This window comes from Aethina tumida, chromosome 1 (assembly GCF_024364675.1).
Source record: "Aethina tumida isolate Nest 87 chromosome 1, icAetTumi1.1, whole genome shotgun sequence".
Classification (NCBI taxonomy): Eukaryota; Metazoa; Arthropoda; class Insecta; order Coleoptera; family Nitidulidae; genus Aethina; species Aethina tumida.
Genome location: NC_065435.1, coordinates 15,003,056 through 15,027,769, shown reverse-complemented (window position 1 = coordinate 15,027,769; position 24,714 = coordinate 15,003,056). Strand labels below are relative to the sequence as shown.

Below are 24,714 nucleotides of genomic sequence, written 5' to 3'. Positions count from 1 at the left end.
GTAAGATGTCAATAATAAATAATACATAGTAAATAATAAATAATAAATACTAAAAAATTAATTGATGTTATTCACAAAAATATTAATTTTTTGGAGATTTCAATTAATTATTACTAATTAATTAATAATTAACATAATAATAAAAATAATGAATAATAAATAGTAAATAATAAATTATAAACAGCAAATACTAAGTAATAAAATATTAATTGACATTATTACCTAAATATTATTTTTTTGGAGATATCAATTATTAACAAATAATTAATAATAATAATAAAATAAATAAAAGATATAATATTAAAAACAATAAATAATAAATAAATAATAAATAGTAAGCAGTAAATAATAAATAAATAATTGTAAATGGTAAACACTAAATAAAAAATTATAAAAAATAATTGAAATTATTCACATAAATATTAATTTTTTGGATTTTGAGTATATCAATTAATAATTAATAACTAATAACTAATAATCAAAGATCAGTGATTAATGTAATAATATAAATAATAAATAGTAAGAAGTCAATAATAAATAATACTTAGTAAATAATAAATTGTGAATGGTAAATACTAAGTAATATGTTGATATTATTCACATAAATATTAATTTTTTTGGAGATTTCAATTTCAATTAATAATTAATTGATGAATTTTACCCTAGAAAATATGTATTTTAGAAAGGCGTGTGAAAGTTCTCGTAAACTAACGTAATAATCCCGAACAAAACGGCTGAAAGAATTTAAATAATTGCAATGCGGGGGTGTGCTAACGAAGTCACACGATTTAAATTGGGGTGTTAATGTCATACGGCCTAATCCAATTATTGCAACAATTTTAAGCGTCCGAAAAAACATAAAAACACACACTGCAATTGGGGCCGCTAATAAGTTGACACTATGCTGAAACGGTTTGAAAATTACTTCCTAAATAAACATATTCGCTTCATGCGATTATTTCGGCGTTGGAACATCCTTCAAAATAACAAAGCACCAAAACTTGTTTTCGCACCATTCTCCCAATTTCCACCAATTATGGGCATTGTATTTCGCCGTCGGGTTTTATTGTTTTCCAAATGTTAAACGGTAATTAAATTCGAAGGGAATCTGTAAATATTGCAGTAATTTTCCGACTCGGTGGTAATTTCAAGAATGTGCGAAGTTTCGTCCGTGCACTGTCCACCAGGTCTTTAATTTTCCCAATAAGGAAACGGCAATCGTCACAAATAACTCCTCCGGGGTTCGAAATTACCGGCTGTGATCTAATGAATTCAACTCAATTTAAAGTTATTCCACTATGAAAAATCGAAAATAAATAACGAAGATTTGTGGGACCAGCACCAGCACACATGTGTCGTTTTGTTGGCTAAAATAGTTATTAGATTCTTTTGACGTTTATGTTATAAACGTTTTTAAACCCAATTCTGAACAGTAAATCCGTGGCACCGTTCCGACACCGAAATGACTAACAAAAATTAGATGACTACAAAAAAAAAAAGATTTATGAGATTCAAACTATGATTAAACCTTCAATTTGATAAATTCGAATGGGTTTGCGTTGCAATTACAGGGCTTTAGTGTAAAGGATCGGTAGGAAGTGTGCACGATTTAAAATGAGCCAATTTTCGAATAATGTTTGTACATAATTTAAATTTTATAAACCGAAATTATATTTGAACGGTTACACATAAATGAGATATATCTTTTCATCCCCGTAATTAGGTTTATGATTATGGCAAATGCGATATCAAATGTTTTAATGCTGTGTTTAGTGGGAAGTTTAAATTTCTTATTATTTATTTATAAATATATATAGTCCTTGGATTATACCAGCAAAGCTAAGCTTGGACAACAAATTAAGATGCTTGGACAAAAATATCTCCAATAAAGTGTTGTGAAGACAACTGTTAGACAAACTTGGAAATTTTAAGGCGATATACAAGGTGTTTGTAAAATGGTTGGTCAAAATTTGAGAGCAACAACTAGAACGCATTAAAATATTTTTATAAAATTAGAAGTATTGGAATAAGAAATAATTAAAATTTGGTCAATCGGTATGTTTGTAGTTTTTGTCACAAATTTTTATATTTAGCAATTTATACTGAATGATTAACATGCCTGGAGTACGAAGCAAAAATAATTTTAGCCAATTAAGCGAGTATGATATGAAATATAATAGTGGGCCTGGATGAAGAAGAAATTTAGTTTCGAGAAACACAGAAATGTGACTATTCGAATACGATGTTGATAGTCGTGGAGTGAAGAGGGCAGAAGAGGTAGAGCAAGTGGTTTCGAAAGACCCAGAGCAACTACACAGCCACAAAATCGTCGTCTTAGATTAGTGGCCCTACGAATTTGTCTCCCTTTTTTAGACTCACTTCTACCAGCAAACGCAATGGAATGTCAACCTTCAGTTTTGATTTGTGACAATATGACGTCCCATCGATATATGGATTACGTTTTGCAGCCTTATTTTTATTCCTACATAAGAAGAAGTATTGGACTAATTTTTTAGCAAGATAATCCCCGTCCACATATTGTTAGGAATACATTATACTTCCTAGATGCCTCCCATATGAATTTATTGCCCTGGCCACCCAGATCTTCAGACCTTTCACCAATAGAACATGTGTGGGATGGATATGATGGGGCGAAGCTTAAGAAATTTACCCCTCCACGGACTCTTAATGAACTAAGACGTCAGGTGGGATGAGATATCACAAGAAAATATCGATAATCTCATTAGATCGATACCACGACACGTCAATAAGTGTCATAGACAAAGGGGAGGTCTGACACATTATTAGCTTCTGACAATTTATACTTTAATATTTTTGTTTAATTTTTTAATCAATTATTATCCTGTAATAGATTAATAATTTTCTAAAAAAAATTGGAATAAATCGTGTCTATGTGTTTTTTTTTTTTTGACGCAGTATACATCATATGTTATTTTTTAGTTTGGATTTCACTGAAAATATTTCAGGCATCACCGCTCCACATATCACGTGATAAAAAATCCTGAAAATACTAAAATATTACGCAAAAACATTATGTGATTGCAAAGTTACCAGACTAATTAAATTTACGAATGCTTTATCGGTAACACTATTATTGTAATAATTACGACTTGTACGGGATTACTGTGTGTTTTTCTAACCCACGGCAAAATTTATTGTCGGACAGTGATAAATTAAGGCAATGACGAAACTGTGTAATACCTTTCGACGAGATAAACAAAAATTCCATCCAGATATTGAAAAACTTTCATGACAGGCATTATTAACTTGCATACGCTTTTCTGCAACTCTAGTTTGTCCATTGTAATTTGCCATTTGAAAGAGGTAATTATAAATGTGTAGTTATATCGAGTTTGCATATAACTTCAAAATACATTTTAAATTTTGAATAACCACGGTGCATTTTATGACCGACATGTATTGAAACTGAACAGTGAGTTCACTGACAAATTATGAAATGCAATTTGAAAACACTCTAATGCGATTTTACTGTTTAATGCTTAAAGTACATTTAAGGTTATTATTTAAATAACTTCATGTTTTACATAATATTAAAATGGTTTACAGGTGCACGGGGAGTTATAACATCTGGCTACAAAGTTTATTAGTGAAATATGGTATAACTTACGTAGTTTTAGTTGAAAATTATTATTGTAAAATATTATAATGATTTAATGTTGTTCAGAAATACATTGTTGTTTAATAATATTATTAAATTATTCAAAAACGATTTGGATTTCTAAAAGCATATTAACAATATGTATATAATTAATATTGCTTTCAAAGTTCAGACAAAAATTTGATACTAAATAACACACAGTTAAATCATTATTATACTAATTGTAAAAATACTCAACATCCACACATTCGGATATTTTCATAAAATTTGAAGTCAATCGGAAAACGTATTTTAGATTTTTTGTTATTTAGTAATTTATACTAAATGTTTAACATGCTTAGAGTACGAAGAATAAATAACTTTAGCCGAGTTTGATACAAATAGAATAGTGGGTCTGGATGAAGCAGAAATTTTGTTTCGAAGAATAGGGCGGCGTTGGCAGTCATGGAGTGAAGAGAGAAGGTAGAGCAAGGTTCCGGAAGACCCAGAGCTATCACAGAGCCACAAGACGGTCGTCTTAGGTTATTAGCCCTAAAGGACAGGATGAGTTCAACATGGATAACTGCTGATGAATTTTTTGCCAATGAAGGTAGGCCAATTGGTATTCGATCTCTTTACCTCCGTATAAGGTCTTTAGGCCCACGGATTTATCTCTCTTTTTTGGACTTACTTCTACCAGCAAACCATAGACGCCAAAGTAGTGGACTGGTGTATACAACGTCAACAGTAGAATGAGGAATGGAGTCACATTGTGTTTAGTGATGAATCACGTTTTTGCTTGGACATGCATGATGGTCATGTGTTAGTAGGACGATGACGTAGAGGAAGAGGTGATCCTCGTTTTGCTGTGGAGAGTCATATTCATAACAATATAGGTTTAATGGTATGGGGTGCTATTGCTAGTAGCAGGTCACCTTCAGTTTTCATTAGTGGTAATATGACATCCCAGCGATATGTGAATGACGTTTTGGAGTCCTGTTTTCAACTCTACATAAGGAGAGACATCGGACTAATTTTTTAGCAAGATAATGTCCGTCCATATATTGCCAGGAATACACTAAACTTCCTAGAAGCCTCCCATGTGAATTTAGTGCCTTGGCCACCCAGATTTTCAGACCTTTCCCCAATCGAAAATGTGTTGGATATGATAGGAATTTACAGAGCCCTCCATGAATCTGTCAATGAATGTTTTAAACAAACAGGGGGTGCGACCTATTATTGGCTACTGACAATTTAAGGTTAGAGATTTTTGTTTTATTATTTTTTTATAAATCAACGTAATTTTTATCTAAACCTATGCAGTTGATGACATATCTGCTGTGTCAAATGTTAATTCAAATTTAACACTCATTGATAATGTGATATAAATGCATAAATTTCTCCATGGCTTAACTTTTATCTAAAAACTTACATCTTTTTATTTTAAACATTTTTATATGAGTCTGGACAATTAATTAAATAGGGGAAATATTTTAATAATAAAAATAAATTAATTAAATTGGTCTCTTAGAGTCAATTGTTAATTAAATTGGGCTCTTAGAGTCAATTATTAAATTTTTAAGATGACTATTTCTGGTTGTGACTACTTCTGGTTATGAAATATGACAAAAGAAGTACGATAATTATACAGTCAACTGAAAATTAGCACCATGCCCTTATTGTCCATAAAATAACTGTTTCAATCAAATTTCAGACAACTATTAAGTCAAATTTAACACAGTTTCTATTAATGTTACATATTTTTCTAAAAATGGAGTATTTCTGAGTTTTATAGGTTTAATTTGTAACTATAAACCCAAAATATTTTTTTATTTTAAACTTAACAATAATTAAAACTGTTATTTCTTAAAATAAGTTATTCTGGTAGTCAAATATGACAAGAAAAATTACAATACTTCTACAACAACTAATGATTAGCATCTTGTCATTATTGTCAATAAAATAATTATTTCAGTCAAATTTCAGACAACCTTTAAGACAAATTTAACAGAAGTATTATTAATGTTATGTATTTTTCTAAAAGTGGCGTAAATTTCTCAGTATTAGAGGCTTAACTCTAATCTAAAAACCCAGAATATTTTTATATTTTAATAGTAAAAGATAAATTAATCTAATAATTAATCTCTTTAAAGTTAATTACTAAACATATTTTTAAACTTATCAATAATTAAAACATTTATAATTCCTTAAAATAAGTTAACTAGTACTGTTAGTGTTAAGTATTTTGCTGAAAGTGGTGTAAATTTTTCAGTGTTAAAGGCTTAACTTTAATCCATGAACTCAGATCATTTTTATATTTTGATAGTAAAAAATAAATTACTCTAATTTCTTATATTTTTATACTTAACAATAATTAACAACAATTTCTTAAAATAAGTTATTCTGGTAGTAAAATATGACGAGATACAATACTCGTCCAATAAGTAAGTCATTAGTGTAATTAAAACAATTGTTTCAATCATATTTCAATCAACTTTTAAGTCAACATTTTGCTGAAAGTGGCATACATTTTTCAGTGTTAAAGGTTTAACTTTTATCTATAAACCCAGAACATTTTTACTCGAAATATTTTATATGATGCTGGACAATTAAAATGTTGAAAAATTTTAATGGTAAGATATAAATTAATTAAATCTGCCTCCCAATGTCAGCTATTAATATATTTTTATGTTTTATCCTTGACAATAATCAAAATTGCAATAATTCTTTAAAACGAATTATCCCGGTTGTGGAATATGACAAGAATTTTTATTAAATCCATTGACTTCGGAATTTACGATGCGAGAATATAATTTGATAGTCCCAATCAACGTTTCGCAGTCTGTTTAACTCGCATGAGCATAATTTAGAGTAATCGCGGTTTACAAGAAAGGAAACACGACGAAATTGACTGTATTAAATGGGTGGAACTCAGCCATCAAAGGGAGAAAAATAACAGAACGAATGCATGCATAACAGGGATATGTAATGGGGCTATATGTAAGGCCGTTTGTGGCAATACAAACTCCCTTATATATTTATTTATGCATGTACTTATCCGTTTTCACTGTCTACATTTGGTTGGTAATAATGGCCATCAATTTATATATTATGGAATTTTTAACGTTGTTTACTGCACATAAGGCGGTTTCTGCTTCACTTGTATTATTTAGGTGAAATAATTAGATGGCGTCCAATAAGTACCAGCAAGAAACATATGGCAGGTTTAAACGATGTCAGTCTGTGTCAAAAAGACGTAAATTTTGTCGTTTTATTGATGTGTAAATGGACACTAAAGACAAGAAATGATTACGTCTAAGCAAACATTGGATTTATGGCCAATCGGCATATGGACATTCAAATCACCACCAATAAAGTGCTTTGTATTTATCCACGGGAAACGAGTGCTCGTAAATGTTTATGAAGAGTTCGTTAAGAACAGAGCATTGTTCCGATTCTAAAAGCACTGAATTGTTCAAATTCACCAAAATGCCACTCACATGCGTTATTTCATTGCAAACGTTCAAACTCAACAGACGAAATAAATTTACCCCATAAATGCTTTATTGGTAACTTTGGCACTATATTAATTAAAGTTGTGCTTTCGACCGGTCAAAAAGCTTGTGATCAGTCAGTTAGATAGCCGGTCAAATATTGGTCAGTTGACCCAGGTCATATTGATTCAAAAAGCTTTTTTATTTTAACTAATTTAAACCTTAAAATTCCAAACATAATTTAAAAGACAATGTACATTTTTTAAAGGAACTAAATATTAACTAAGTATATAAAATAATACAAATTTAATAAAAAATAGACCCTTTAAACAGTGTAGTTGATGATTGCTTTTCTGAGCTTTTGATGTATTTAGTATAAAATTTTCTTTTACATAAACTAGTCCACTGACCCTCGTATTGTTCAAACGAATTCGGAGTTTATTGTGAATTGTTGTCCAGGTTGATCAATTGCGCCCTAAAGCTGAAGATATTGCTGGCATACTTAATACTTTTAGAGCGTCCTTTGATATTTTTGTTAAAGGTAAACAAGTAGTCCACCACTAACTTGACATTTCCTCTTTAAAAAGCTCTGTATAAACTTTAATGGAAGGAAAAGCATTGGTAATATCTCATTAAGCTTAACTGTTATTGTAATTTAAAGTCGTTTTTTCAATAATTCAATTATTCGTCTCTGACATGATCAGTTATTAAATAAATCATAACAAATGTAGAGTGATAAATTCAATTCAATACAAAACCTAAAAAAATCATATTTATTCATTCTAATTTTATCAATTAAAATTGTATGTGAAAATAGAAATTTTTGTAATTCCTAAATTAAAATTTAACATTCGTCATACAGTTTTTTAGTGGAGCCTATAAAAATGTTAACGTTATGAATTAAAAAAAACTCTACTCCTGCATGATTTAATAGCAAACGTTGCAACTCATCCAGCGAAATAAATTTGTAAGTGCTGTAACATTGTTACGATATTAATTAGATTTATTTTGCCACAGCCTCCCTCATCCTTTTTAATCTTCAAAATAAATCAATAAATTTATATTTATCGCCATCATTTATTATTGAATCATTAGTATCGAGTACTGTTAGTAGTTAAGGTTAAAAAAACTTACTTAACAATACAACTTAAAACTAACTTTTAAATTTATTCTACAAAAATATAACTTTGGTAATTGTTAAATTAAAATTTATTATTCGTCATAAAAGTGGCGTTAATTTTTTTGTAGCAGGACATATAAAAATTTTAACGAGCTACCTTTTGACATGTCATGAAATTACAAAAACACTACTCATGCATGATTTAATTGCGAATGTTGAAAGTCACCAGATGAAATAAAGTTACAGATGCTTTACTGGGAACATTGTAATTGTACTAATTATGACTTTGTCGTGCACAATTATTGTTTTTTCTACTTTATAGAGATGATTATTTTTTGGGTTAAAATAATTGGTAAATTATGTTTAATAAAATAACTTCATAATTTTAATAATACAGTACTTAAACTTTATACAGGTGCGTCCAAAACTTCAGAAAGAACAGTTTCTTCCAGCATTAATAGTAAGAGTACAAAAATCTCTAATTATCACTGATTGCCTTGGTTCCCAAAAAATCCTCTTCAGACACATGAAAGAAGTGATAAAGGATTTAAACTAAATTGGATTGAAGGTTATCAGTCTTCCAAGCTGAAATTGAAGAAAATTAAAAAGTCGACAAGGAAAATAGTCCATCCCAAAACACATAAACTCATAGAATTAAATAAAAGACAAATACCGTTTGAATTGTATTTTAAAAGAAATATTAGATTAAATTTTTATTATATATTTCTTGTAATAATGTTTTCCAGTAAACTATGAAATAAGGAAAACAGCGTCAATTTGACATAAGTCAAATAAATCTAAATAGGTTCTATTATTATCAAAACGAAATACAAATGGGTTTTTAACAGGTCTTTGCGAGAATAATTTCAGTGAATTTGCATTTATGAAAACTCTATTTTAAATAATAAAACCTGTAAATCGGCAAATTTAAATTGGCTTTTGTATTTGAGTGAAATAACAAGACTTCTGTCTGTATTCAAATAAGGTTCCACGAATATTGAATATATAAATATCTTGAAATGAGGAGCTTTATCCTGTAGCTTAGCAGAAAATATGGTGCGGAACGTTACAAATTGATGTGTATGATTTTTGGAATATATTTAAAGGAGCCAGTGCTCTATGATACGTTTTTAAAATTAGTTTGTCTCGAACCGACTGCATCATCCACCTTAAATGCAATCCAAACTTTTCGGGTAATCCTTACGAAAACGATTTCGAGGACTATACAACACTGATTTTACTTTGGGATTCAGTTTTTAAACTAGTTGGGATCACATCATATTATTGCTTTTGAAATGTAGCAAGGTAATCATTAAAACGTTTTTTTTATTTAAAATCTATCTAAAGCTGTCATCTTTTGTAGTAATCAACGATTAAAAAAAAATTACCTCTGGACACTTAAGTCAGTTTTCCTCTAATTAATCTGTATATTGAAGATTTCACAGTTAAATATTAAGCAACAAAATCAATAGTAAAAATATATATATTTTACAATATTTAAAGGAAAAATCCCTAAAACTAAAATCTGGATCGTTCGCCATAAAACTGACCGCTTATCATAAATTATGGATACCTAAACCCTAACCCAACTATTTTGACCAGCTCCTAAATATCAGCAAAATCACTTCAGAAAAAAAAAACAGATTATTTACACTCTGTAAAAAAAAACCAACAGAGTATGATCGTAAGAAACAAAGGAGGATTTTATTTATATTTAAAAAAATGTGGGATAAGTTTTTCAGACACCTCCATCACGATTATAACTCAATAAAATCTGGTTGATCCAAATCCACTAAAGTGTGCCAGTAAACTGTATTATATATAAGGAAAAAAAATACACAAGTATTTGTGAGCCGCGACTGGAAGCGATATATTAGTTTTTCCATTATTTATTGAATCCCTCTTTATTTGTTCCAGTTAGGTCAGAAGTATACTGCTACAACTAATGAACATAAATGTGGAAAATTATACTTTATTGCTCGGCAATGTTTCATACGTAGTTTATTGAGTCTTCCTCCCATTAACTATGTTTTATATCTTCAGCAGTGTGTAGCCTTAACTGACCGTTTGTGTTTACACGTGCCAAAAAACGATATTATTGCTTGTACAACGTTGTACATAACTATTTCAGTTCGACATAGGGATAGCCAATAATATTATAGCTGATTTAAAGAACTACAACTATTAAAGAGCATCGTCCTGTTGTGCCCGCAATCCAACGACTGGAAATTGTCACAGTCGAATATCAGATTTTAATATACCCCATATCTGGCGTGTATTTTTGTGTCCTGCATTTCGTTTTAATCCAATATATTACAACTTTTAAAAGCGGCAAGCTCGACTGTTCAATTCGCAAATGTTCAATTTAGTCCCGCTGGAATAAAGAGTGCGTGGTGCTCTGGAAAAATTAAATCAACGTATTTATTTGATTTAAAAATCGTAAAGAGACGTTTTATTATTGGGAAAACTGTCTTTTTATTGCACTGTGCCAGGACAAAAAAAGGGCAAAGGCGCTATAAACTTCACAGACTTAGTTTGTAAGTATAATTATTTATATTCTTTGGAGCGTCATGTGCTAAAACGGTTTATATGTGTCCGAATTATTGCCTCAAAATGAACTCCTTACGTAGCATTAACATACTCTCATTCAGTATGCAATTTTTTATTTGTACCGGTGGTACTCCGTCCCATCAAACCTAACCAGTTTATATTGACGAATCTCTCCATAATATTTCCCTCTGTTTGCACCGCCCAAGTTGCTGTGAAACTGCGAAAAATAAAGATTTATGTCCTTTTATCATTTTTATTCATCATCAAAGTTTCAACGGTTGACAGCGTTTTATTTATCACTGCGAATCACTTTACTTCTTTGTGTGTGTGTGTGTTTTTTTCTGCGTAGTACATAAAAAGCAGTCACTTGATGGGATGACAATTGTTCAAAATTTCTTTGGTGCAAGAATATTAATCAGTTGCTTTCAGCAGGTGGACCGGATTAAACAAACAGTGAATGGATGAATGAATACGTATTGAACGTGCATGAAAGCTTTTGTGTCCTGAAAAATCAGTGAGAAAGGTGTTGAACATTGGAAAAAATATGAATATATGAATTTCTTTATATTTACTAACAATTTACGATAATTTTAAAAATATATTTCAACTTATGTGTTTTAAAATAATATTTTCCGTTACTCGATGGTCCTGAAAAACTTGGTCAGTAAATCTATGCGCCCATTTTTATTTCTTTTCATAAAATAAGAAAATTACAACATTTATTTATAAATAAACTTTAAATTTCGATAGTATATGAACCTTTTTTATTTTCCATAGTTGGATAGTTTTCCAAAAATATATATTGTATTTTGTTATAATTTGTAATAAAATAATATATAAATATAATTAAATTATTTTTAACAAATCGATATTTCTAGTAAATTTCGAGATTATTAATACTTCCCCAAATATTAGTAGTATATTTTTTTATACAGCGTCAACAAACATATTTGTATGTGTAGAATATTTTAAATTATATTATTTGATTAAAATTGTTTTGATACATTTGTCAACAATTCAATTATTTGAACATCCATAATTCGAAATTTATAAAAAGGAGTTTGTTCATATATCGGAATAATAATTTAAGGTAAACACATAAATACATTTAAGTCCATGTCCATTCATTCAAATGAACAGGGAAATATACAAATGTATATTTAAATATTCAGTTAAGTGGACAAATCACTGAGTCCTACTTTATGGTTGTTGTTCATTGTTCCTACAAAATGGGAAATGAAAATTATTTTACATCATATGAAAACTTTAGTTTGCCTCGGTATAACCAGTACAGGTTTTTACATTAATAATTTAAAATAGCTTGGCTTTTAAAATTGTATCGTGCAGTTTGGTATTAATGAAATGAAAGTTCAAATTGAATATAACACGCATGTTCAATGCTTCAACATTCAGATTTTTGTTTGAAACCTATTGTTTAAATAATTCGTCGGATTTTTTTACAAAAATGCGTATGAATACTCAATGCGTCATAATACTGAAATTAATTTCAGCCTAAGGAATTTTGAAATCACAGCATCAATTAAAATTTGAAACACGATAACTTCTATTCAGTAGGGTCATTGTTCAGTTCAAATGTTCACATGATTTGGATTGACAATGAACATGTATAAATCGGTTAATTAGAAATATAAATTCGAGCTATTACATTGTAAATTGTGGCATATATTATATATAACGACATATATTAATACGAGTCTCATGCTATAGTCTAATTAACAACAAAATAATAAAATGTGTGTGTTTCTGATAGCCAATTGTTTAAAATAATGAACTGACGGCACAAAACCATCGAATTAAATAAATTACTTCAAAGTAATGTAGCCGATTGTTATAATTCGATTCTTGCATAATAGATTAATGGTATTACAGTCGGAATAAATTAAATTACAATTAATCTGCACAAAATATATTTAAAAAATTCATTTAAAAATCTGAATACTGCAACAAAGTATTTTTCCTCAAAATTAACAATTTATATGGTTTATAAGAAAAAATAATGTTTAAAAAATATAAATAAAATTTACTTCTACATTTAATTATAATTAAAAATTACGAAATTGTTAAATGGATTAAATGTGTCTATTAAGAACTTTCTGTTCAGTGGAATGACAACAGGAGGATAACGATTTAATTTAATTTTGGAACTATAGAAGTTGTTACCCAATTTAATATATGATTATCTTGGTTAATGAAACAATATTTTAGGTATTATTGAGGTTTAAAGAAAATAAGATTACACATAATTTTATTGAAAATTTTTTGAATTTTGACTGGACGTTTTACATAAATTTATCATTAGTTGTTTTATACCCACCAATTTATTGTACAATCTTTTTGAAACTTGTTTTACTTTCTTGGTCAATATATTGGTCAAAAATTGGAAAATTGGGGTGTGGAAAATAAATTTGTTTCTTAAGTTTTTATCTTTTACTTTTCATCTATTTATATATTTGATTTTTTTATTAAACCTTTAAAAATATGGTTTTTAAAAATTGAATTCATTAGAACATTCTATCCAATTTCTTTAACTTAATTTTGTTTTTATTTCCTCCTAAAATATGTAAATAAACCTTCTTTTATATAGTTCAGGGTAATTTAGGTGCATTTCAATCGAATGAAAAAGTTACAGCTGATTAAATCGCTCATCCATTGAGTCGTCATATTTGAATCTGAAAATGAGTTGAAATTTCAGCAGTCGTAACTCAGATATTTTTCATTTATTTTAGTATTTCCATATCGAGACCAGTTTGAGTATAATCATAATTATATATCATAATATTTGGTAAACTTTTGATCTAGGTATAAATATTTGAAAAATTTTAAAGTTTAACCAAAGTCAGAATATTAGAAATATTAATTTGAAATAGAATAAATGATATTGATATAATTTTATATTGTTTTTTTTATCCCTTACCATCCTTTCCCACTAAAAACATCTCGTTATAATTTGCTTTACCTGAAAAAAATAAATAAACAAATAAATAACACATTGTTTAAGAACTTTGCTGAGGTAGAAGAATAAATAATAAAGTTAGATTATAAACGAATAATAAGCTCAACAGGTTAGCTTTTCTATTATTTAAATAGTGAGACCTTAAAATATCTCCGACATAATAACAGACTGCACGGCTTCAGAAATTCCCTAACGCTCAAGCAAAGGACATTACATTTTTTATAAACTCTTAAAAAGGATTATTGGGATTTGCCGCTTTTGCTTTCTTATATATTCTTGGCGATGTGCTTTGTTAAAATGATAATTTATCAAGGCACAATAACGAGTAAATTTTTTTATAGTGGGAGATCAAAAATCGCTTTTAAAAATTAGCCAAAGACCGAGATAATTATCAGCCAGTTAGATTTTCCAAATGAGGAGTCCGGAATAAATGGAATAATGTGAATGAAATTCCATATTGTTGAGGGATGAAATGTTTAACTGATTTTTAAAGGCCAAATTCCATTTAGCCGAATTGAATTTTTGACTATAAATTTAATGCATCTGGAAACATTTAACTTGCAAACAGGGATTGACTTGTGAAAGGGAAACATAAAATTACAGATTACTAATGAAAAACCGGCAGAGTATTAAATTTATACGGCCAATATAATTTATTGGTGAACTGTGTAAAAACAAATGTCTTTGCTGAATTCATTTATGGAGTTTACGGTATTGACAGGAACGTTACAATTTGTTTGTGATTTATACGAATGTGGCAGTTAGCAGATTAATTAATTAAAATACACAAATGCCATCAATACTGTTGGGAAATGTTTTTAATAAACATGTTTACGATATCATTTTTTTTTGTTTGTATTAATTAAAAAAAACAATATGATTTAACCATATGATTAATCGTGTATCATTAATTAAAATTGTCAAAAAAATATCAGCTTTATATAAATAAAATACAGAGTAATAATAATTTTTTTTAATATAAAAATTGTTACATTATTATTATAAACATAACTCAATTAATAAATTAATTAAAAAGTAAGTAAACTATATTAATTAATAATCATCATAACAAGTCATTAATTTAAATAATAACATATTCTATAAATATTTACTATAATAAAAATTTTATACTCCTTATTAATAATTAAAAACCTACAGTAAAAGCTTTGTTAAAACAAGTAATTAAGATTAATTAGGTAATAAAATGTGTTGTTTGTCAATCCCCTAATTAATAATTAAAAATTAATGGAGACATTCTTTATTATTCAGGTAATTTAACAATTTCGTAATTGTCACACATTCATAAATAAAATGTATTTTAAATTTTTATGCTTCTAATTAATAATTTGAAACTAATGGTAAAAAGCTTCATCAAAACAAGTAATTAAAATTAATTAATTAAAAAATGTCATAATTGTCAATCAAATTTTTAAAACATATTCCATATTAACATATTTGGTATTAAAAAATTGTCAAGCCTCTAATTAATATTTAAAAATTAATTGAAACATTCTTTATTATTCAGGTAATAATTAGCTAACAATAATTTTTTTCTCATTTTCAGACTTTTTAATTCATAAATCTTTAATATTAGAAAGTTAATCAAATGTTTGAAACATATTCCATAAATATTTGACATTAGAAAATTTTTAAGCCTCTAATTAATAATTAAAAATTAATGGAAATATTTTATATAATTTTCAGACTTTCATAAATAAAATGTAATTCAAATTTTTTAAAATATATTTCATTAATATTTAATACTAGATAGTTTTTATGCTTCTAATTAATAATTAAAAACTAAGGGTAAAAAGCTTTATTAAAACATGTGATTAAAATTAATTGGGTATAAAATAAAAATGTGTCATAAATGTCAATCAAATGTTTGAAACATATTCTGTAAATATTTGGCATTAGAAAATGTTTAAGCATCTAATTAATAATTAAACATAAATCGAAATAAACATTTTATATTAAACTAACTAGCTTTCATAAATAAAATGTAATTCAAATTTTTTAAAATATATTTCATAAAGATTTACTATTAGACAGTTTTTATGCTTCTAATTAATCATTTAAAAACTAATGGTAAAAAACTTTATTAAAACAAGTAATTAGAATTAATTAGGTGAAAATAAAAATGTGTCATAAATATCAATCAAATATTTGAAACATATTCTATAAATATTTGACATTAGAAATTAATGTAAATATTTTATATCCAGGTAATTAAAATTAATTAGCTAAAAATAAAAATTTGTCGTAATTTTCAGACTTTAATAAATAAAGTGTAATTAAAATTTTTTAAAATATATTTCATAAAAATTTAATATTAGAAACTTTATGCCTAATTAATATTGGAAAAAAGTACGGAATATTTTTAAAAATACGATTTTTTATGTCTTGAATTTTTTCATATCTGTTAATGGTCTTAAACAAATTACCTATATTTAAATTAACATTTTCAGCCACTTTCAACGTTGTAATGCCTAAACATGTTTACTTTTCACTTCAATTTAGGAAAATAATAGTTGAACTTTGTGAAAAGACCAAACGCAATGTGACGTGGCTAAAACATTAATTATTACTCAGAGATCGTTGTTTCTAAGACTTTGTGTAAATTCGCACTAAAGGGACTGTTGAAAATCGACGCAAGCCAGAACGTCCAAGAAACACCAAACCAAGCAGTGATAGAAGCTAAAGGTTCCGTCACAAAATATTAAAAATATGAATTCTTGTTAATTTTTCTAGAATATTAATAAAATAGTCCATACTTTTTTCCAGGCCAAATTTAATTAATAATTACAAATATTTGGCATTAGAAAATTGACTTTAATCAATAATTAAAAATTGATAGAAATATTCTATATTAACTAGGTAATTAAAATTAATTATCTAAAAATAAAAAATGTCAGAGTGTTATAAATAAATCTAAAACTTTTAAAATAGTTTGTATTTATATACGTTAATTCTAAAAACAATTTTATTCGAGCTTGAGATATGAATTGAAGATACTGGAAGTGCAATAAATGAAAAAGACGCTAGGAAGGTGCCAAAGGAATATTTAAGTTAAGAGGAAATAGAGAGGCCAGGTGTAATTTAAAATTATAATAGTCTACCTTAATGACTTGATTCGGTGCGGTTCTGTATGGATGAAAGGGCGACAAATAAAATAAGAAAATAATTCCGACGTCGGAATGCATATTTATTTGAATGACGGTATAATTTCATTTACATTGATTAACCAGTCCAAGGTTTGCGGCGTCATAATTAAAAACAATTGGCATTCACCGGGGTAAAACAATTTTTGGCCCGTGCCCCGTTAGTCGGCCGTAAGAAATCCGGTGGGAAACGGAGGTTGTTCACTTGAACACAACAATGCCCCGGGTACACAGAGAACTTGAACTTCCAAATCTGGGAAAGTTCCCGTCTATCTATCTCCTTTATTCAAATTTCTTACTCCTTTTAGAACGTTCAATTTGCCTTTGAGCAAATCATTTACCATTGCCATTAAGATATTTAGGAAAATTACCGCCCTCCCCACGTTTCCATTACTATTTTATTTATAACACTAGACACCAACGCCGTTATAATATATTTAAACAAATCTTATGTGACATAATGGACATTTTTTATGAAGCTTATAACTTTTCTCATCCATTCACCCGCAAGGTTCCATTCGTTTTACAAAGCACATGTGTTGGCATGTATACTGCGTACGTAATAAAGAATACAGTTGCATGAATTAAATTTTCAGCACATACATATTTCATTGGAGAGGCGAAGGGGGGAGGGCGTGGCCAAATTAAATGTGCACAATAACAAAAAAGGGGAAAACTTTCAAAATAGTCGAAACAGTGAGCGCACAATTGGCATGGTTAATTTGCAAATTAAATGAAACAGTTTATTAAACACGACCAACCTGCGTTATAATCGGTTCAGGTAAACGCTCCTTTGAGATATACGTTTCAGCCACTGAATATTTCAAACAAATGGATCATTAGCAATTAGATGCAGGAATTGGGTCAGGCTATTTATAATTTAATTGGTTGTTTTCAAAAATAATTCAAACATCAGGGATAATACTTGCAAAGCTTTGTTTAATCCACCGTAAGTTTTAATTTTGATGACATAGAATTATCTATATATTTGATAAAGGAAGTAAGTAATTAATATAAATGCAAAAAAAGAATTAAAATAAAATTTGAAATCTAAAGAAGAAACAGTTTTAAAGAAATTGAGATAAATTATATTTATATTATTATACATAAAAATATTTATTATTTATTATCAAAAATTAGTATAAATTAAAAATATAATTTGTAATTAAAAGAAATTTATTAGATAAGGAAATACATTGTTTACATCTTAGTTAGTTTTACTTAATAATAGTTATTTTAAAAACTTTAAATTCTGAAGTATTTTATTATGACAATAATAATTTATCAATATATAATTATAATTATTAAAATATAAATAAAATGTATTGCTTATCAATATTTCTTGGAGGATACAAATTAAAATTTGGAATTTTATATTTAAATAATAGAATTTTTATAAAATTAATTTAATATTTTAAATTACAAAAGTAAGTAAATTATTTCTATTTGTTAAACACATACAAACATTATGTTTAATGCATATTTTATGCTTTTTATATTACTAAAAATATGCAATAAACAATTACTAGTTACTAAAATAGTTTGATAGTAAAAATATTTTATAATATAATAATAATAATAATTTTGCTTTAAAATATTAAATTATCTACACATTTTTTCTCAAAATGTGAAGTATATAAATAACAATTTATTAATTTACTCCATAAAATATTTTATTTAATGTAAATTATAAGTAAAATATATTGATTTAAAATTACTCAAATAGATGTATAGCACAAATTAAAAATTTAATTATCATTAAAAAAATGAATAATTATTTAATTTAGTCTTAAACTTTTCACAATTAATTAAAATTAAAAATATATTTTAAAGTAATATTATAGACAATATTCAATTTATAAATAAAAAGCAATAAATTTAATATACTTTTTGTACCAAATGTAACTTTTAGTAACATTTTATATTTAAATTGAAATAAAATATTATTTGACTCATCATAAATATTATAATAAAATCATTTATTCTGGAAAAATGTTAAATATTGATATTTATATCATAATTAAAAACTGTTTATGAAATAATGTCAAATAAATAAGTAAATTATTTATTGTTGTTATATAAAAGCAATGATTGTCGGTCAATTTTATATAAATCGGTTTAAAATAAAAAATGTTTTTGCAGTTACCCGAACATAATATTTTATAAATGATATGCAATGAATTTAATTTAAAATATTTTTAAACAAAAGTATTAATAATTAATAATAAAACAACAACAAATTTATAGAGAGATAAAACATTAATTTAGTAATTGTGAAATATATTAAATAAACATTAATTAAATCAGAGTAACGTAAAATAATTCAAATTTTTTATTTAATCAGTAAATCATTCATCTATTTTCGACATTTTTACATAAAAATGTTAAATTATATTGTATATAAACCTAAACAAAATATTAATTTTCTCGTTAAAGAGATTGTTTTATGATTAAAATAAAAAGTAAAACAAGAGGTGTATAAAGAGGAAAAATATTAATCATATAAGAAGAAAACTAAATATCAATAATATGTAAATTAAGTTCAAAATAAAAATTACAGCGAAAGCTCTGTTAGAAATAATATTGGACCTTGAAAATAATTAAAAAAAATGTATTAAATTAATTTTACTTTCCTACATATGTTAATCTAATAATTCTTACGTTGGAAATTCTTCAAAAAATACAAAGCTCCAACTTCATTAAGTTTCATTCATTTTTTCCATTATCTCAATATTTTTCTTAGCTGAAAGTAGGAAATTATCGTTGGGTGCTAAATCATGCAAATATGGTGGATGAGGTACTAAAAGCTATCAAATTCAAATGGAAAATATCTCATAAACAATTAAATTACATGATAAGACCAACAACTAACTATGAATTGAATCATTCCTATGAAAAGTAACTTAAATAAACATTAATCGTATTGACCAGGTCCGAGTATCGAACCGATGTATGTGGGCTTATCAGTCGGTTATTCAAATCAGTTAGTCGAGTAGTCGTTTATTGAAATAAGTCAATTATTTGCAGCTCCAATCCTGAATACTTTTATTGTGAAGATTAAAATAAAAATTTCATAAAAGTACTGAATAAAATTGATTTTAAAATACTGCAATTTAATTGTTTAGATTTGATAACGTATAATAATTAATAAATTAAAAATTTGATATAAATTAAAGTTTAATAGTAATTAATTAAAAATATTTCCAAAGTAATATAATTGTGACAAATAACCATAAATGATTAAAATATATAATACAATCAAAAATTTCATTAAGGTAAATTTTGCAGCCCTGTTTATCCAAATTGTGTATTAAAATCAATAATTATGTAATTTAAATTAAAAATGGTATCAAATTATGGTTTCAATAATGTCTGTGAGTATAGTTTTATACTTGTGTCGAAAATATTCCCATAACAATACAATTATAACAAATAACAGGATTTAATTACATAAATGTATAAATTTAAATTTTATGGCTAAAGGATTATTTTATGCTAACAGATGTTTATTAAAATTGAATGAAATTAAAACAAAACATTGAATGATTTATTAGTTCGTACATTTTGCGTGAACAATAGACTATGGTTGTAAATGAAAAACAGTATTGCATATTATGCAAACATTAATTATTAATTGCACGATACAATACAATGTTGATATGTTTGGAACAGTCTTGGAAATCTTAAAGTGTACAATCTTTTGTTTCGCAGTCAGAAAGTTTAGTTGTTTCGCTAAATGAATGCCTACTAAGGGATAACAAATTTTATTCACTGAAGGTTTACTCTAAGTTTGCCCCAAAAGTCCGTGCGGCGCAGCCTTCAAATTACTATTTTAATACCGCTTGATTAAATGTAGCAATAAAGGAAACAAACTTGAACAATAAAATAAATTAACAATTCTACAAAATTATTCCCATGTAGGGCTATGATTAGCGAAAAAGCCCTTGACAAAATTTAATTCGTGTTGATTATTTGATCCCGTTCGACTATTCCAGCTTCGTCTCACTAATTTCTTACTTACTTACTTACTTACTTACTCACAACTTGGCTTTTTCGCTTTGAATTTAACTGAACCGAGGTTAACATTATTATTAGCTGTTATTAAGTTGCCGAAAGTTTTAACGCAAAATTAGTTTGTTGCAGTTGACTATGTTCCGGTCAAAATTGTGTAAATTAATAAAGTATAGGATTCTGGACCTGGGCTAATTTTAGTTAAGTAAACCGCTTTACTTGCGAAACAAGATTCCGTTTAATTTAACTATTTGCCGGGACTCACTTTAATAAAAATTACGAATTAAAATTTAATAACATGGCTGTGGCTGTTAAAAAAAATTGGTAATCTGAAAACTCCGTTGTCCTATTTCCTGATATTTAATATTCAATTACGAAAATAAAGATTTCATGGAGCGAAGCTTGGAAAACAGTGGCTATTAAAAACGCAAAATGTTTGTTATTTCAGTTGATAAATCGGGTCATATATGTTTACTTCCTTTTATAAATCGGCTCTCACAATTGTTTTCCATATGCATTTTGTTATCATTGACAATTTTACAAGTGTATTGTTTATACACGAACGCGTATACACTTGTAAAGTAAATTCCTTGATCTTAAAAATAAATCTAGACACACATTGCGTCCAACAATAGATGGACGTAAATTGTAGGAGTTTGTACAATGGATCTTTGCCATCACGTCTTCAGATGATTTAATCTTGTGTTTTAGAAGGCAACTTTTAATTTAGGACTGAGTTTACGATACGTTAAATAAATTTAAAGTAAAAATGTTGTACTTCCATAACAGTGGTTAAAATGAAATTTATTTGTTGTTTTTTTATTTATTTTTAATATTAATTAATTTAAATAAGATGTTTCGACATATTTTTGGAAGAATTTTAATTAAAATGGAGTTTTAAGACTATAACTGCATTAAGCATTGAGTTCTTCATATTTTTTGACTTCTAGAATCTGTTAATTTCTGGCTCAGTTTACGAGATATTAAATAAAGTAAACTATGAGATTGAATAAGATTTAGTTACATTTAAAATTAATGGAAAATGTTGTAGAAGTAACATCAGTGGTTAAAATTGAATTGAAAACAACAATTTATTTGTTTTTTATTATTTATTCATGTTTATTTATTATTAATTAATTAAAATAACAGATTAAATTGGTATTGATATATTTTTGGAAAAATTATTAAATTAAAATGCAGTTTTCTGTAACTTAAGACTCCTCAATTATAACTGCAGTTTCAAAATATTTTTTAAGTCAAATATTGAGTTCTCCATATTTTTTGATTTCTATAATCTTTTAATTTGAGGCTCAGTTTGCAAGATATTAAATAAATTATAAGTAAACTATGAGATTAAATAAAATGATTTAGTAACCTTTATAATTAATGGAAAATGATACAGGAGTAACATCAGTGGTTAAAATTAAAATGAAACCACAATTTATTTGTTTTTTTATAATTTATTCATATTTATTTGTTATTAATTAATTTAATAACAGATTAAATTGATCTTGATATATTTTTGGAAGAACTTTAATTAAAATGCAATTTTCTGTAATTTAAGACTCCTCAATAATAACTGCAGTTTCAAAATATTTTTTTAAGTCAAATATTAAGTTCTCCAAATTTTTTGACTTCTATAAACTATTAATTTGTGGAATTAATGGAAAATGTTATAGAAGTAACATCAGTGGTTAAAATTGAATTGAATACACAATCTATGTGTTTTTTTATTATTTATTTATATTTATTTATTATTAATTAATTCAAAATATTTTTTTTCAAGCAGTTTTCTATATTTTTTAACTTCTGTAATTTTTTTTAAATTGGGGCTCAGTTCGAGATATTAGAATAATTATAAGTGGGATTAATAATAATTCAACAACCTTTAAAATTGACCGAAAATGTTATCAGCATTGTCAAATTGTATTAAAAACACAATTACAACATGCCCTTAATAACGTCGGAATAAAAATAACATTTTTTACCCACCAAATGTCAAATATTATTAATTTGTGTTTGTAGAAGATTTATTAATTGATTAAATTTTTAATAAAAGCATCCACTTTTTCGGTTGGATGTGAAGTGCCGTTTGGTTATATCCAGTAATTTTCCACCGATTTTAGTCAGCTTTGATGTTTAATTGGCCAGTTTACGAAGTCAACCGGACAGTTAATAATTATTAATTAGTTTAATTAATGATCACAGTTAAAAGTTCCACTTGATACTTTTCAAGGAGGCTGACTTTAAGGTTTAATTGTAAGAAATCATCTTTGCTTTATATTCAAATTAAATAACACAATTTTAAAATTAAGAAGACAATAATTTAATGAGAATTTTTACCCTGAATTTAACAGTTATTACATTCATTCATTGTGCATTGTACAATAAAGCAGTATAAAATTTAAATTAACATTAATATATAGGTGTGTATAATTGTTGACAACCAAAACAAATCAAGTAGGACGCTCTGTATATATAAAATATAATTAAAATTTAAATTTTAATCTGACCTCTTCTGGAATAACAAATATTATTTAAATCCTGTTCAGAATATTAAAAAAACATACATACATAAAAACAAATTTTAAATCAAATGATTTTAACTGAAAACGTTCACATACACTCACCCTTATTTTTTTAATATATGTAAATTTTATACAGCAGAATAAAATGAGTTCTAAATTGATCAAAAAGTTAAAGCCTTTAATCGACTATAAAATAATTCGGTGTGGCAATTTATCAAGAATATAAATAAATATTTTTCTTATTTTAGGTTTGGAATTAAATTTGATCAAACCCCCATGGGTTTCACACCACATTTAATATGCACCAACTTAAATTAAGCAATTTAGATAACGTATGTACACATAAAACTTGTTCACTTTTGTGTGCGAATCAAAATCATCAATATCCATATAAATCGAAACAGTAGCGTTGTACTAGTTTTGAAGTAATAAAATAAAATGATCGAACAAGTATTAAAATGACATGAATGCTAATGAAGAGTAATATATGTGTAAAGCACATAACGACCACTGTCATACATTTAGTTTGTCGCGGTTTACAGAATTATGATCAAATTGATCATTGATCAATGATTGAGTATGGAACAGTGTATCGGATGATTATTTCGTAGCAAATGCATTCCGTGCATTTCATCAATAGTCAAATGAAGGGTAACATCGTTATAGAGTTGATTCTGGTGCCGCAAATTCCATTACACAAACTCGAAAAACTGGCCAAAATAACGGCTGTACCAATTATTCACTCATTTATCAAGTTACACGTTAAATAATTAATGTTGATCAATTTAAAAATAACAATAAAGGATTTTGCGGGGCTCCGATGCGATTTCAGTAGAAAAATTAGTTTCAGGTCAATGTATATATTTTTTAAGTGTATAAAGTAAAGCTTGTAACAATATTATGCGGGGACACAGCCAGTGTATTTGTTTCAATTAATTATTTCATTTTCAGCCGTAAACTGGAACGGTACAACTAAATGGACTTGTAGACACATTTAGTTTGAAAGTAAAATTACACCTACACAAAATATATTCTCGTTTAGTTAGTTACTATTATAATTTAAACGTAAATTATCATTTTTACTTCAGTTTTGGAGTACGGATAATTTTTATCAAAGTTAGAATGTTTGAATAGATAACTCATCTTAATGAAAAGTCTAATCTGACATCTACAGTATCTGATTTAGTCATCATTTCATTTATTTTAGTACTTTTCAGGGCTGAATTTTAATGTAATGAAATTGTACACTTTCGTTTC

The 24,714-nt window shown here is 26.9% G+C and overlaps 1 protein-coding gene across 7 annotated transcripts in view; it reads right to left on the bottom strand.

Annotated features, from left to right (window-relative positions):
* The window catches only part of LOC109605484 (protein eva-1 homolog C), a 164,494-nt gene that overhangs the window by 74,954 nt on the left and 64,826 nt on the right, over nt 1-24,714 (bottom strand). The window contains exon 1 of one of the 7 annotated variants that reach the window (XM_049964424.1): nt 13,719-13,754. The exons of the other annotated variants lie outside the window; for them this stretch is intronic. Coding sequence (XP_049820381.1) covers nt 13,719-13,740 — 22 coding nt within the window. The 5' untranslated portion in view covers nt 13,741-13,754. Of the gene's footprint in view, nt 1-13,718; nt 13,755-24,714 lie in introns of those variants that run through there. 7 annotated transcript variants of the gene reach the window in all.